This window comes from Lissotriton vulgaris, chromosome 9 (genome assembly GCF_964263255.1).
Source record: "Lissotriton vulgaris chromosome 9, aLisVul1.2, whole genome shotgun sequence".
In the NCBI taxonomy this organism is placed as follows: domain Eukaryota; kingdom Metazoa; phylum Chordata; class Amphibia; order Caudata; family Salamandridae; genus Lissotriton; species Lissotriton vulgaris.
The window spans coordinates 608,275,931-608,292,476 of NC_141697.1; the positions used below are offsets into that span (position 1 = coordinate 608,275,931).

The window sequence follows — 16,546 nt, forward strand, 5'->3', positions numbered from 1 at the left end:
GGTGACTTCATGAGGAACAGCATAAAATCACTTCATTGACACTTTACATCACAAACACACATTTGATGACAGAGACAATCAATCATAGGTGAGTATATTAGTGTATAGGAAATGTTACATAAGACAGAGGACTACAAGGTGTAATAGCCACATGTCATCCGTACTGGTAGGCAGTATAGTTTAAGAGTGCTTGGTCTGGAGAAGTACAAACGCAGAATTTAAAACGTCACTCCATGATTGGAGGTTCTCGTTAATAATAAGAATTGATTTCTACCCAAATGAACCCTTTTTGCAACTTTAGGCTAATGAAAGACTCTATACTTTGCAGTTTGCATGCAGCTCTTTGATTACAGTTAATATCTCAATGTTCTATGTTAGGAATTTGACTTAGAAACTGCAAGTAACTAAAGAATCACTGACAAAAGCAGTAGCCCACGGACCTATTTACATTATATGCACTTAGTGATCAGCGTGGTACACATTCTTTGCAGCACGAATATTAACCCTCTGTGCTACCTTCTGATGAGTCAAAACTTCCACTATACAACACTCCGATCTCTCTCCAGCAAGAACCTTAATCATTGTAGTTATCTTGACATTTGTTTTGTTACCTGAACATTGCTGGAGGCAAGGAACATGGCAGCAGGTGCTTTTAAAACCATAATATACTTACAAACACGGCTTCCCCCCCGCCCCCGAAGTCAGCGCCTGTTGCGGTGGCACCGGTCGCACTGCCCTGTTCGACTCCTATGATATTCAGTTTTTAGTTTGTTTTTACTGTTTGCAATTCACCACCTTAGCTTATATTCTGCGATTTACATTTTGTATTTTATATTTTGTCATCTTTTGGCACAGAGTTTTAAAATATTCTAACACACTGTGACATATTTTGTATTCTTTATGTCAGATGTAACACTGATATGGCAAAGGACCCTTTTTTTTAGTGAGTCTCATGAACTTTTATGTGCACTTTTATGGCTTTATCACAAAACCGAATAAAGATTCAAAATCGAATTAAGTGCTAGTCAGCGTGAGTGAGTAGCTGTGAGTTATTCAGTGTAAGAATGAGTGACAATCTGTGAGTGAGTGTAAGATTGAGTGCAAGAGAGTGAGAATGAATCAGTGAGTGAGTTTGTGAAAAATTGAGAATGCGTGCGAGTTAGTGTATGTGAATTTGCATTAGTAAGAATGCGGTGTGCTTTAGAGTCTGTCTGGCCCTTGCAAAATACTGGTGTTGGCATACTGGAGGCAATTATTAACTAGCAGGGACCTGGAATACCAGATATAATTTATTTAGAAAGTTTTATATAGCGCGGACAAGATCCTTGCGGATATCAGAGCGCTTTACAAGAGAAGTACCTGGGGGAGCATAGACAGACAGGTGGAACAATAGGTCACATAGTATGAGACAGCATTCGATGTCCAGTGCCCTCCTCCGCCGTGTAGCGGGGGACCTCTTCCAGCCCTCCGAAGTCGTCGAGCTGTCGGGACTAGGCTCCTGGAATTTCAGCTGTATAATACTTGATAATGAGGAAATCCATTGCAAAAGTGTGGCAAGGGCATGCTGCAGGTAAATCTTGGTATGGGACACCTATGGTTGCACGTGCTTGCACGCTTAGGTAATTCCTGGCATAAAGGATGATAGCTGTGGCATATAGGATGGGGCCAAACGTGAAAAAAATACTGGCCCTATCACACTAGAGATACATTTTGACAGAAGGGTCACCAATGATAAATAGATAGCATGAATAGCAAAATTCTAGGACTGGCATATCATATGTAATTCTTGGTATAAGAGGGCACCCATGGCGTATAAGGGGCGCCCATGGCAAAATGCTGGCCCTGGCTCAATGGAAGATATTTTTGGCATATGAGGGCATACACAGCAACGTTTTAAAATAAGAGCCATGAATTCTAACACCCAGGCTCATGGCCTAAGAAGCATTCTGACCAGAGCCGACTGACGTTAAAAGTCTAATCTCATACTTGCTTGTGCATATCAGGCCAGAAGCCAGCTAAGCATCTTTACATTGTTGTCCCAACCCTCCATGTCCCTCATATCCTAAGCTTGTGGACTTGTCTGTCTGCCTCTAATACCCATAGGCTTCCACATGGGAGTTTTTTTTATACATCAATTTGTGAAGGCTGCTTTAATGTAGGCTCAGTTATAGTTTGCCCTGTAATCTTTTCTATATATAAAGTTTTGTCTTATTGAAAATGCTACCAATGCTGTTGCATGACAGCAACCAATACCATGAAATATAAAGTCCTTACCGTCATTGCATTTAAATTAATATTAGAAAGCTAGGAGAGGAGGCACCATAATTTGGCGATCTGGTTAGGCTTTCAAATCCAACACTCTTGGACCTGACTGAGATAAAGACCATTTTTCTCATTTTGAGGCAGTAACTCATAATTGTCTCTACACTGTATACTGACCAAATTTCACTTTGCTGGTAACCATTGCACTAATATATACCATATTTCTGCATCTCCCCTCATTTACTTAGGAAATACTTTCCACTCAGAACCATTTCATCAGTTTAAGGTCAAAGAACAGTAAAGGAAAACTGGTGGTCTTACTTACAATCTCATCTTCCAGATCATGGCTGATTTGATGAACCTCCTTAGATGCCAGCAGGATTCGCCTCCTCTCCTTCAGCGGCTCGATCAGGCGCACAATGCGGGTTCCCACAACATTCTGCTTATCATTCACCAGCTCCTTGCTGGAGGTATCCAATGGAAGGGATGAAATTTGGGCCTGCAACTCCCCCACCTCCTTGTACCACTCCTCCATCTGGGATTCCATTGCCTATGAGAACAGAGTTTAGGATATCAGGGTTAGAGTCAAAGATAACCAGGGTTTGCAGAGACAAGTAGCTCAGACATTTTGAGGGAAATATGCCCATGATGTAGCTCAATACATTTCGAACATGCTGCAGTGATCTCTCTGTAACTTGAAGGCCAGAGTTTCAAGCCACAAGGGGCTAACACATCTTGCTGAAATAAGTGGCACTAAGTTATGTCATTAAGTAAATATTTTCGAAATTAAATACACGTGATGTTACAATAATCCAGACAGCACAAAGAGGATGTATCTAACCTGGCCAGGTGCCTGCTAGAACGAATCCCCAGCTCCTCCATCTTCACCTACGTTATCGTTGTATATTACAGGCGCACTTGTTTGCGACTAGGATTTTATAAGGTCAGAAACACTCAAGATACAAAAATGAAATATTCTTTAATATTAGAAAGAATATTTCAAGAGACTTGACCAAAGTCGATGTGTTTATGTCAAGCATGAAAAAAATGTGAACACCTATACCTATCATAACCATTCAAGCATCTATGTGCAGATTAGCTAACAATCTGAAATGTGAGAAGAGATGTTAACGTAAAACTGTTTCAGTTCTTGCAACAATCAAGCCTCAAAATGAAAATGTAAAACATTGGCTTACTACAATAATATAAAGTGACTTCGGCGGTTTACACAAAGTAAGTACTTTCATGAAATAAGGAAATAATAGCAAACAACAAATGTAAATTAAGCAAGAAGCACAACCCCTTGGACAACTTGTAATGCACCAAGAAAATGGGAGGTTATACCCTAATAATTCTTGGGTTCTGCTTGGAAAATAATTGACAGAGCAAATAATGGACCTGCTTTTCAAGAGTTGGACATTTATCTCAACTGGGGTAAATCATGGTTCACACTTTTCCCGAATCCATGACACTAAAATATTAAGCATTTTGTTTATTCTTGGCAAGGTGCAGTCATATTGGCTAAAGAGCCTGAGGGCTGCCAACAACTTGCTTTCGTTGTACTACTTGTATTCTCTAGAGACAATGGTTTTCTGACACAGGTGGCAAGTAATGCAAGGGCACAAACTGTGAAACTTCACATTAGCAAATGGTGGGATCAGAGGTCAGTGCATACATTGAGGGGAATCTAGTGGGCTGGCATTTGGAGGACCACAATATCCCAGAGTAATATACCTCCGATATGCCTAGCAAATCATTTCAAGGATATGCACGTTATGCCTTGAGTTCTTCGCATAATCGATTTGGCAGACAGCATATATTTCCCTCCATCAGCCTAATATGGACAAAATATGCTTCTTCAACATCTTATGTCACCGCCGTTTGTGCTCCTAGCCACAGCAAAAAAATATACAATATGCCCCTCGGTCTGAAAGCCGCTCAAGAGACATGTGAATTATTCGAGTCACTTGTGAGTCATGAGAAACAAGGTGCCTTTCCACATCATGACTCACATGTTGCTTGATCATTATGAAGAAATGCGCTACTTACCTGTAACTGCAGTTATCCAGTAGTGGTATCTTTTATAGATTCATATGCCTGACGAACAGGGCTCTGCCTTCATCTTCCCGAGGACCCTGGGAATCAGGGGAATCGGTGGAAAGGCATAGGCAAATACGTCGAACCATGCTATTGAGAATGCATTCCCCAGAGATGCCTGTTGGGGATGCCAGCTTGTGAAGTGTTGGCATTTGGCGATGTGCTGGGTGGCAAACAGATGCAACAGTGGTTTGCCCCATTGAGAGAAGATGCTGTTGAGAGTATGCTGGTTCAATTCCCACTTGTGGCAGGTTGTCTGCAGCCTGCTTAGCGAATCTGTCAGTGTATTGTCTTTTCCTGGGACGTACTCCCCTCTCCGCGAAATGTTGTGCTGAAGCGTCCAGTTCCAGATTTTTTGAGATTGAGAGAGTGATAGTGAACGAGTTCCTCCCTGTTTGTTCAGGTAGTGCATCGTCGTAGTATTGTCTGTTCTGACCAGCACTAGAGAACCTTTGATCCTGGGAAGGAACGCTAGGAAGGCTAGATAAACTGCTCTCAGCTCCAGGAGGTTTATGTGCAGTTTTCGTTCTGAAGATGACCACTTTCTGCTGTTCTGAAGCTCTTGAAGGAAGGCTACCCAACCTTCTAGAGATGCGTCCGTGGTTATCACTTCAAGTCAAGTCAAAAAAGTCAAGTCAAAAATTTGTATAGCGCACTACATACCCAGAGGGTTTCAAGGCGCTTAGGAAGGGGAGGAGGATTATTTATCAAATATCCACGTTTTAAGCTGCTTTCTGAACGCTAGGTGGTTCTGGGTGAGGCGAAGGTAAGCGGGGAGTGAGTTCCATGTTTTAGCAGCCAGGTATGAAAAGGATCTGCCTCCCATGGTGGTCTTGTTGATGCGAGGTACAGTGGCGAGGGCTTGGCTGGAAGAACGTAGTTGGCGGGAGGGGGTGTAGAAGGACAGTCGAGAGTTGAGGCAATCTGGGCCGATGTCGTAGAGTGATTTGTGTGCGTGGGTAAGCAGTCGGAAAGTGATCCTCTTATTGACGGGTAGCCAGTGGAGGTCTTTAAGGTGACCAGAGATGTGTTCGTTGCGTGGGATGTCTAGTATGAGCCTGGCTGAGGCGTTTTGGATTCGTTGGAGTTTCTTCTGGAGTTTAGCGGTGGTACCTGCGTAGAGGGTGTTTCCGTAGTCCAGTCGGCTCGTGACCAGAGCGTGGGTGACTGTTTTCCTTGTTTCGGAGGGGATCCAGCGAAATGTTTTTCTGAGCATGCGAAGAATGTTGAAGCAGGAAGAGGATACGGCGTTGACTTGTCTGTTCATTGAGAGTGAAGAATCCAGGATGACGCCAAGGTTCCGTGCGTGGTCCGTCGGGATGGGTGCTTTTCCGAGGGCTTCCGGCCACCAGGAGTCGTCCCAAGCAGAGGGGGATGTACCTAAGATGAGGACTTCTGTTTTGTCTGAGTTCAGTTTCAGACGGCTTTGTTTCATCCATTCGGCAACTTCTTTCATTCCTTCGTGTAGGTTAGTTTTGGCGGTGTTGGGGTCTTTGGTGAGTGATAGGATCAGTTGGGTGTCATCCGCGTAGGAGATGATGTTGAGGTTGTGTTGGCGTGCGATGGCCGCGAGGGGGCTCATGTATACGTTGAAGAGGGTGGGACTGAGTGAGGATCCTTGTGGTACGCCACAGATGACTTCAGTGGCCTCGGACTTGAATGGTGGGAGGCGAACTCTCTGTGTTCTTCCGGAGAGGAAGGAGGTGATCCATTCAAGTGCTTTTCCTTGTATTCCGATGTTTCTGAGGCGCTGTAGAAGGGTGCTGTGGCAGACTGTATCGAATGCTGCAGAGAGGTCGAGGAGGATGAGGGCGACTGTGTCTCCATTGTCCAGTAGAGTTTGAATGTCGTCTGTTGCTGCGATGAGGGCGGTCTCAGTGCTGTGTTTTGCTCGGAAGCCAGATTGTGAGGGGTCGAGGGATTTGTTGGCTTCGAGGAAAGCGGCGAGCTGGTTGTTGACGGCTTTTTCGATGACTTTGGCCGGGAATGGAAGAAGCGAGATGGGGCGGTAATTTTTTAGTTCGGTGGGGTCCGCTGTTGGTTTTTTCAGAAGGGCGGTGAGTTCAGCGTGTTTCCAGACTTCTGGGAAGGTAGCGGAGTTGAAGGAGCAGTTGATGACGTCTAGGAGGTGCGGTGCTATGACGGAGTCTGCTTTGTTGAAGATGTGGTGAGGGCATGGGTCTGTGGGGGATCCTGAGTGGATGGAATTCATCAGGCGGATGGTGTCCTCAGTGGAGATTGGGTTCCAGGCGTTAAGGGTGTTCACGGGGGGAGGATGGTCAGTAGATGGTAGGGTGGGTTGGTTTCCGGGTTGGTTGTCAAAGCTGTTGTGGATGTCTGCAATCTTGTTGTGGAAAAAAGAGGCTAGGGAGTCGCAGAGGGTTTGAGAGGGGGTGATGTCGTTGGAGTTGGCCGAGGGATTGGAAAATTCCTTGACGAAAGGGAGGCCTCGAGAGAGATTTTGTGGAAGAGACCACCAGTGTACAGCAACAACCATCTGAAGAGTCACTTGTATGATGTCGTCGAAGGATCCGTCGACTGGAATCCACTGAGTGGAAAGAGACTGCTGGAGAGGACGCATACGGAGGCGATAGTAGGGACCTAGAACAATGCATGAGGACATCATTCTGAGGAGGGATTTGAATAGGCGCACTGAAAAAGATTTTCTTTTCCTTATGCGCTCTGCCAATTGTAGAAGTTTTTGTTGTTGCTCCTGTGACAGGAAAGCTTTTTTCAGGACCATATCCAGGACAGCTCTCAGAAATGTTATTTGTTGGGAAGGCTGTAGGACTGATTTGTCTGGGTTGAAGTTGAGACCCAGTTGTTTGAAAAGCCATAGACAAACTCTGGAAGATCTCCTCGCGCTGTCGAGAGAGGGTGCCTTGACGAGACAGTTGTCGAGATAAGGAAAGACTTGGTGATGTTACTGTCTGAGGTATGCAGCCACTGGAGAGAGACATTTTGTGAATATGCGTGGGCATGACTTGAGTCCTAACGGCAGGACCTGGAACTGGTAATGTCTGCTGACCACAGTGAACCTCAGAAACTTTTTGTGCCTTCTGTGGATAGAAATATGAAGGTAGGCATCTTGGAGATCAAAGGATACCATGTAGTCGTTTGCACTGAGAAGTTGCAAGACTTCCTGAATGGTGACCATGCGAAACGATGAGTTCTTTAGGAATTTGTTTAGACTTCTCAAATCTAATATCGGTTTCCATTTTTTTTCCTTTTTACGTACCAAGAAGAATCGGGAGTAAAAACCTTGTCCTCTTTAACGAACATGAACTCGTTCTATCGCTCCCTTCTGGGGCATTGATGATATTTCCAGGAGTAAAAGGGGTAAATGCTTGTGCATCATAGGTTGAGGAGGAGTTTGCACAAACTCCAGCAAATGTCCAAATTGCACTAGTTGGAGAACCCAACGGTCTGTTGTTATTTGTTTCCAATTTTGTAGATAGTGGGATATTTTTCCTCCTACTTTGGAAGGCGAAGAGGAAATGGAGACTGGCTGTAGAGAGAAGTCATTGGCGTCGGGCGGAATCTTTCTGTCGTCCGGCCCTTCCGCGAAAGGAAGACTTGTTGTATGAAGTCTGTTCCTGTTGCCTCTGCTGAAATTGTGGCCTTTATTGATGGTTTGAGGAGGAGTAGGAAGATCTATACTGTTGGTAGCCTCCTCTGTTGGCATATTGCCCTCTACCTCTTGAGCCTTGAAAAGGGGTACTTTTATATTGAAGGGTACCCAAAGCTCTGACTGTGTCTGTATCACTCTTTATTTCTTGAAGGGCTTCATAAATATGAGTGCCAAAGAGGAGTTGACCATCATAGGGCTTGTCCAGAATTTTTATCTGTATCTCAGGCTGGAATGTTGTTGCCTTAAGCCAACCCTGGCGTCGTAGGACCGCCGCCCCAGCCAGTTGGCGGAAATCAGTAGATGCGATGTCCATCGCACAATCGATAACTTCTGAAGCTGATCTTTCGCCCTCTAATAGTACTTTTTGTGCCTCCTCTTTAGATTCTTGCGGCAGGGTCTCTAGGTAGGGTGCAATGTCTGGCCACATCTGCCTGTTGTAGCGCCCAATAACGCCAGCGAGTTAGACACCCGTACTGTTAAAGCTGACATGTAAGAAAAAAGTTTTCCAATATTGTCTAGGCATCTCCCCTCTTTATCTGGAGGAGCTGAAAGTGGGGTAGAAGGGTTTTTTGACCTTCGTTGAGCTGCCTGAGTAATGACTGAATCAGGTTTGGGGTGTCCTATAAGGCAAGTAGGAGCGTTGTCGAGGGTTCTATATTTTTTGTCCAGTCTTGGTAAGACTGGAGGAACTGTGGAAGGATTTTGCATTATTTGTATGCCTTGATCCCAATCTATGATAGGCATAGATCTTACTGATTTTTTTAAAGGTTCCCTGAAGTCATAAAGGAAACAGTCCTGCTGGTGTGAAGGCATAGGAAGTTGAAAGCGTTGTGCTGCTCTTTCCAGGAGATTATGGAAGCCTCCGATATCTTCGGGAGGCGAGTCCACTTGAGGAGGCAACAGTGATGCTGGAAGAGGGCTAATGTAGTCATCCCATTCGCCATAATGTGACTGAGTGTCCTGAATTTCCCCTTCCTCTTGTTGTTCCTCCTCCTCCTCATCATCCATAGCGGGGGGAGGAGGCACAGGTACATCAATGGTAAGAGGCGGTGGAGGTGGCAATGGAAATTGCGCCTTCGGAGGTGGAGAGAGAACTTGAGTAGGAGACTGGGCAGAGGTAGGGAACCTCTTTTTGTAGTCTGAAATCATAAATTGTAGGTCAGAGACCAGGGTTGAAGGAAGACAAACCATCTGTGGCTGTTAATGATGGCTTTCATCCTGATAATATTATTGTTCTTCCACAACTTCTTCGTCATATTCAGAATCCTCCTGATATTTGGCATTAAGTTCTGAGGGACTTCTCGCAGCCCTGAACATGCTGTCCTCGTCCGAGTCTTCATCCTCATCCAAAAGATGAGATGGAGGTAATGGTTGGACCCAGCAGGGTGATGTAAGGGAAGGTGTCAGCCGTTGCTTTGTAAATTTCAGCTGAAAATATGTAACTTTCCCCTTTGATTTAGGCGGCGTCGACGAGGTCGTTGACGGTATATTCGTCATCGACGATGAATTGCCAATGGTGACAATGGACACTGGCGTCGATGAGGAACCTCTCGTCGACGATGTTGTCGACAACGAAGTTGACGTCGACGGAAGAGTCGTGGATGGTGCACTCTTCGACGACATGCATATCATCGACTACGAACCACTCGTCGCTGTGCTCGTCGTAGAGCAAGACGTTGACGATATCTTCGACGCCGACGACGATTTCTTAATCTTGATCTTCGAGGACAAAGGGGTATGTGCCGACGACGATGACATTGTCGTCGTCGTCGACGAGATGGATGACGACGAGACTGAGATTGTAGAAATAGTCGTCGAGGATGTCACTGTAGAAGGAGATCTTGTCGTCGTCAAGGCAACTGTCAACAAGATGGTAGTGGACGTGGCTGAAGAAGGCTTTTTGAAAGTGTGTATAACCCTCGGTGGAGGAGTCAGAGGGCTAGATGGTAAATCCTTAGGTTTTGAAGCCTCTGAAGACTTTTTCTGCATCTTCTTTTGAGGGTGCTGCGAAGAAGGACCTGGAGAGGTATCTCTAGGCCTTTTTTGATTAGTTAAAAGTTAAAAGCCTTCCCTCATGGTCTTTAAGTGTTTTAGTAGAAAAGGTACGACATACCTTGCAGTATTTTGGTGAATGGTCTGGATAAAGACAGAAGTGGCAGTCTTTGTGCTGGTCATCGACATGTAACCTCTTCTTTTTGCAGGTACCATAGGGCCTAAAAAGGCCTTTTTTAGGAGTGTATGACATGAAGACAGATAGGACTTCACTCAGATAAAGATAATCCTGAAGAAAAATCACTTGAATCCAAGAAACAAGGAAAACCTGAGCATAGCTCAGTGGAGACTCCCTTAGCACGACGTGTGGTAGAAAATCTGAGGGACTAGAGCTCCTTCCAGGAAGGTTCCAGAGGGTGGTGATAGCTGATCTCTAAGAGTTTGGTCCTTATTACAAAAGGACCTGGATATGTTACTAATGTGAGGCCTTAGGCCTATTACTCTCTAAGTCTAATGGGACATTACTTTACTTATGTACCGGGGACTCCCATACGGACGACGGGACTCCTATCCCGACGACGGGGAATGATTCAGGCATGTGAATCTATGCAATATACCCTAATACTGGGTAATAACAGGGTGCCTACTTTACCACCATTAACAACAGATGCAGATAACTCCTCCATGCAATAAAAGACTATGTTAATTTCACTTCTAACCTACCCCTTAAACACTCAAAATAAAGGTGCATCACAAAGAAGTCCCAGTAACTTGCCCAACAGTATCTTATTTACAAAACACACAAATGGACCCGATTTGACACTTTCAACAGATAACCTCTCAAGACTTCTGAACTCAGTGACATCCTATGTCAATGACACTGTCTCAGTCACAGCAGTAAAGACCATCTCCAGTGAAGCTCTCAAAACGCTTCTCAATAGAGTTACTACATCCTCCAATTAAGACATCTTCCTCAAATCCCACAAGAACGGACAGGTCTTCCATTTGCAGAAAATAGCAAGTGCAATCCTCAATGACACCAATTTATCATCCGGCTGCCATTTCTGGGTAGGTAAGAGTATAGAAAAGGCAATCATCATCCAACTCCATGAAAAATGACTGAAAGCCTAATGTTAGGCTTCATGTAAGGGAACACAGCTCAGACTAAGTCGATTAAGGATGGCCTGCCAACATGCTAAGAGGTGTGAAATTCAGAGGAATGGCACACAAAAGAAGAGCCAGACTTGACCAAAGAGGATTTTCACTCTCTTCTATAATAACTGATAAAAGAATGGAAAGAGAACCTAATAAGGGAACTCATAGACATTGGAAAGTGCCTCAGAGACGGCATATTTGCACTAAGAAATGAACTGAACCAAATTGGTCAAAGTACCATGGATGTGGAAGAGAAAATGCAGACTATAACCGCCAGAGAGAATAACGTCAGGAGTAAACTGATGGCACTTGACAACTATATCAAGGCAATACAATTGAAATGTGAGGATTTAGAAAACAAAGCCAGAGGAGGTAATATACAGATCTGTAACATAAAGGAAGATGCAGAGGGGACTGACGTAAGGAATTGCTTTCAAATATGGTTCGCCCAAATATTGGATCTCAGAGGAAATTTGCATTTAGAAAGGGTCCAAGGGGCAGGAGCATGAAAACAGGCACATTATACAGTTCCAATGATCCATAGTGGTGAAATTAGCTTTCTACTTAATATATTGGAAACAAAAGCTGCACAGATCAGAGTATTGAATGACTGGGCATATGTATCACTTGACAACCCCGTATATATGCTAGAATGGACGGCACTGGGAAAGAAGGGCTACTTCCATGTATTGTATGGTGGCAATGTGGGGATTGGCATCCCACAAGCAGCTACAACCTTAATAGCTACCTGGTGTAACTTCAATAAAGAAAAGGTGTGGGCAAAGAGCCCGGCACCAAAGAACCCCCTACAGCTGGGTACAAAACCTTTCCTGGTGGTGAGGCTCCCGGAGTTTAAACACTGTGACGACATAAGACTCTCCTCTTTGGAGGACATCTGGGATGCAAATGGTATCATGTCATTTTATAACCTCAGAACAGAATAAGAAATGACGCGCACACAAAGACTTAAATCTCCAATTGTGCCATTTGCTACAAGCAATGATCCCTCCGGGAAAGGAGACCATTGAAAACTTCCCCCTAGAAAGTAGATAACTGGAGGGCCCTAGACCATGAGGGCTATCTCTCTCACATATATTACACTGATGAGAAATGCCCATGGCACAGTGGAACAGGTAAGGACACGTTGATAAACAAATATAGGGGAATTAGACGAGGATGACTGGAGAGACACATTGCAGTTTTCAAGAGAGGTAGCAATAAAAGTGAGATATCACCAGATCCAGCAGAAAATACTTCACTGAATTTACTACACCAGAGTCCTTTTGCACAAAATAGGCATTGCCTGTTAAAAAATGTGCCTTCGCACTTGTGGACAAAGGGGCACATTCCTCCACATGCTTTGGGCATGCCGAAAATTCAACCATTCTGGGAGGGGGTAATTCAGAGGACGCCACAGGAATACAAATTGAGGTGCAGGCTTCCCTGCTATTACTGGGGATATGGAATATGGAGAGAATAAGACAACATTCTATCAGAAAGTCCTGATTAATGTGGACCTCCTACTAGCAAAAAGAGAGGTGGCACCGTCCTGGGAGAACAGAACAAGTCTAAAAATGAGCAAGTGGAGAATGAATATCTGCTACGCCAGGGAAAAAATGATATAAAAGGGTAGAGGACGCCCCACAAAATTTGATAAAATAAGGGATGGATGAGACATAGAGAGTTATGGGATAATGATGGCAAGTACATGGGCTACTGAGGACGGAGACCATAGGAGAATGAGTCGAAGTGAGAACTGACACAGACAACCTCAAAGACACTGATCTGCTAAAAGAGTCTTTCTCCAAAGACACTCCCTCGTAACACTGCACAACCAGAACAATAGGTGTTCCTTTTGGAGAGGGTGGGAAGATGGGGTACTGGGATGGGTGAATATTTTTGTTGCTGGTTACCTGGTTGGCAATCTTTTGTCTATTGCAAATAAAATAAAAATGGTAAATATAAACAATATATTGTAACCAAGATGCAACCCTGAACTTTCAGGGAGACAAGTCTTCCTCCTATGGGATATTGCAGAGTCCACCCTGCCCAAACACAAACCACTAACAGCAATAGTAGAAGAACTCACAAAAAATGACACATGGTTTGGCTGGACAATTCCAGATGGGATACAATTCCAAATTAAAAATGAGTACCACCATATCAATTTGGTAAAAAATGAGATGAAGGCACTCAAACTGGTCACTACAAGCTCCACAGAAAATGAGAAGCAAATCAAACACAGGGAATGAATGGAACCCACAGAGGCAGCACCTGAAGAGATGGAATAGATTTCCCCAAAGTGTACAGAGTGACAAGAGACTAGGGAATGCAAATAACTGCGCCAAAAGTGGAGTAAAAAATAAGTACACACATGGGTAGACAGACACTGCAAGGGTCCAGAAGCAATCCTGCATCGTGAAACCAATGAGAATGCTACACTATTGCTCCAAGGAGTAACATAGAAGACTTGTATTGGTCTTATGTCTAGACTTAACGGTCCTACAAGAGTGTGGTCATGGTACAGGCCCCTGAATCATATGCTCAACAATGTGAGCATTCATTTGGTTTGTATAAGAGACTGCTTGAGTTAGTTTTGTGTTTTGCATCTTTTGGAGCTAAGGGAACTTACAGGGAGGGGGTAAGGGTTAAGGTATTAGAGAGAGGCACATACAGACTAGTTATGGGTCAGGGGTTTGGGGTGGTGCCACACAGAGGCAGAAAAATATAACATAAGGAAATAAACTCACCTGGAAAGACATCCAGGGTGTATGCTGGGCCAGAGGAGGATAAAGTGAAAGTGGTCTTTCTGCAGGAAACACACTCGGAAAGAGGCACCTACAAGAGTTCAAATCAAAGCACTACACAGCCCAAACCTATGACACAGCTGCTAACAATGAGTGTGGGGTAGAAGTCTTGTTAAGAAACTCAGCGAGGTTAATGCTACCCAAGACCATGAGAGACAATCATGAACCATAAGTCTTTATGAACTGCAGGGTGGGAGAGAACACCTTCACGCTAGGCTTAATTTTCGTGCCAAACCAGGAGCGGGAGAAGTTCATGGCCACAATTCTACTCAAAGTACAAGCCTTCACATAGGGCACAAGCATAGTAGGAGACTTCAAACAAAGCATGAAGGGAACATTGGGTAGGTCGGGAACTAGCAACAAGACACAAGGAACGTATCACAGGATATGATTGAATACCTAGGGACTTAGGACTAATAGACTTATGGAATATGGTTCATCCAGCAGTTGAAGATTATACTTACATTTCTTGGGTTCAAAAGACTCATTCACACATTGACAGGATCTTCATGTCTAGTGAACTAATGGGGCTAGTAATGGATGGGGCAACTGTGTGTCTGGTTACTTTCTGGTGACTGTAACCTTCGGGGGACTATATGGAATGAGGCTGTAGAGGGGTCAAATGCTTAACCAGACTATACACTTTAAAAATGTTTGACTAGAACCTTATATACCCTTAGACAAGAACTACAACTAGGTAGCTTCAAATCCTAACAGTTATGACCCAGAATGTGACTAGAGTCTGTGGGGATGGTACCTCTGAGGTAGGTGGGCTAGAGAGGGGGCCGAGGCTTACACTATGCAGTTCTTTAGCTACCATCTGTCTATATGATAATCGATTATATACATTTGAAATTTACTGTTGGAGGAGGTTTCGCACAAAGTACAGTGCAGAAGGATTTTTAAAATGTTGAATTGTAAAAGACAAAAAAATTATTTTAAAAAACCGATTGTAAAATATTGCAAAATTGGCAGTTAAGGGATTAAATTTACCGGTAACCATGTCCACATTATTTTAAAAACCTCATGCGGTTATGAGAAATATTGAGCAGAAACACAGCTTTTGCCTGTCATTGCTGGAAATTTCATGCAGGAGGCCAAAGCATGCCAACGAATCTGGAGGCATTTTTGGATAGCAACAAGAGGTGTGAGGTGTTACCAACAATTCTGGTAATTGCTGTAAATGCCTAGAGAAGAAATGATTGCCAGAAAAAAATGGGCATTTCTTTTACGTTTCTGGAGCATTACAGGAAGTGAAACTTGATCCTTAAACACATATTTTGCCACATAAGAGGATAAATATTTTACTTCATTGTTACTGGTTTTAAAGCATGATATTTCATTTATAAAGGCAGGATGCAATGTACAAAGCATGTTGAAGCTGTTCTCACAGATAAGTAAGGTCTTTCTCCAAAAGTGTTCCTCTGGTCTTCCATTTTGAGTGCATCATGCCATCAGGTTTAAGGCAACCAGTCCTCATATAAGCACCCACCTTCATTCCCTTTTCTTATTCAACTTGGATAGCCTGTAAAACGCCTCTTGAAAACAATGTCTTTTTCCTCTAAAAAAATGAAGACTGACCCTTGTACATGCCAATTCAGTATGTGTCCAGTGGGTATAGTGTACTGTTTATTTTTATCTCTGGGTACAAATATATGGTCACATTTTATTCCACGTCACAAAAATCTATGTATTCTAACTGCAAATGCACAGCTTGGGCAACCTGAGAGACAAATTACTTTCTCTTGGTGTCAGAACAGTAAATGTACCTGTCACTGAATATTTAGAGGAAGGACAGGTATTACTGGAAAGAACTATATACTATTCTAATTCCATATCTTATTGAAAGTGCTTCAGAGTTGCAACCAGGCCTACTCTTTCGATGGGTCCATAAAAGTGATATAACACCGGAGTCAGGTTCTTATCCGATCAATACACATGCTTTAGGAAGTCGAAATGTCCAGGTGAAACTCCAACACCGGGAATTAGTGGGGAAAGGGGTTTTCAATATATTGATCTTCTTCATTCACCTGGTAATTTCTTGGAGAGTCAGTAATCCAGACCTAGATTCCTTACCTTAGAATATCCCCAGGCGTCAGTCTGGATCCGGAAACTTTTGCGTAGCAGTACCCCTGCGCGTCGGTAGGCGTCGTCTGCAGGCATCCCCTGCGGCTCCGCGTCCGTCGTTGGTGTCGTGCGCCGTGATGACGTCGCTGGAGTATATAGAAGCCGCCTCCGCTCGCTAACGTCAGTTCTTTGCACACAGCTTTTCCGCGCCAGAACACGCAGAGCCATGTGAGAACCAACACTGGTGCCATTGAAACTAGGGCCCCGAAAGGGATGTCCTTAACCCTAAGTATCAGTTCGCAGAATGGGGAGGATGGGTGGGGCGGTAAGGAATCTAATACTAACTAATGTTTCTTACAGATATATCGTTACTGAAGGTAAATAACTTGTTCATCTGAAAGAAACACGTTAGTATTAGATTCCTTACCTTAGAATAGATACCCCAGCAATACCAAACCCCGGTGGAGGGTCTGCGAACCAATACAAGTTCACACCAGAAAGTCCTGGAGGACAGAACGGCCAAAGAAGCCATCCC

The 16,546-nt window shown here is 43.9% G+C and overlaps 1 protein-coding gene across 2 annotated transcripts in view; it reads right to left on the reverse strand.

The window, feature by feature from the left end:
• Positions 1–16,546, reverse strand: part of SPTBN4 (spectrin beta, non-erythrocytic 4) — a 1,634,043-nt gene that overhangs the window by 849,190 nt on the left and 768,307 nt on the right. For both annotated transcript variants that reach the window (XM_086938241.1, XM_086938242.1), the window contains one exon: positions 2,588–2,812. In XM_086938241.1, coding sequence (XP_086794367.1) covers positions 2,588–2,812 — 225 coding nt within the window. The remainder of the gene's footprint in view (positions 1–2,587; positions 2,813–16,546) is intronic.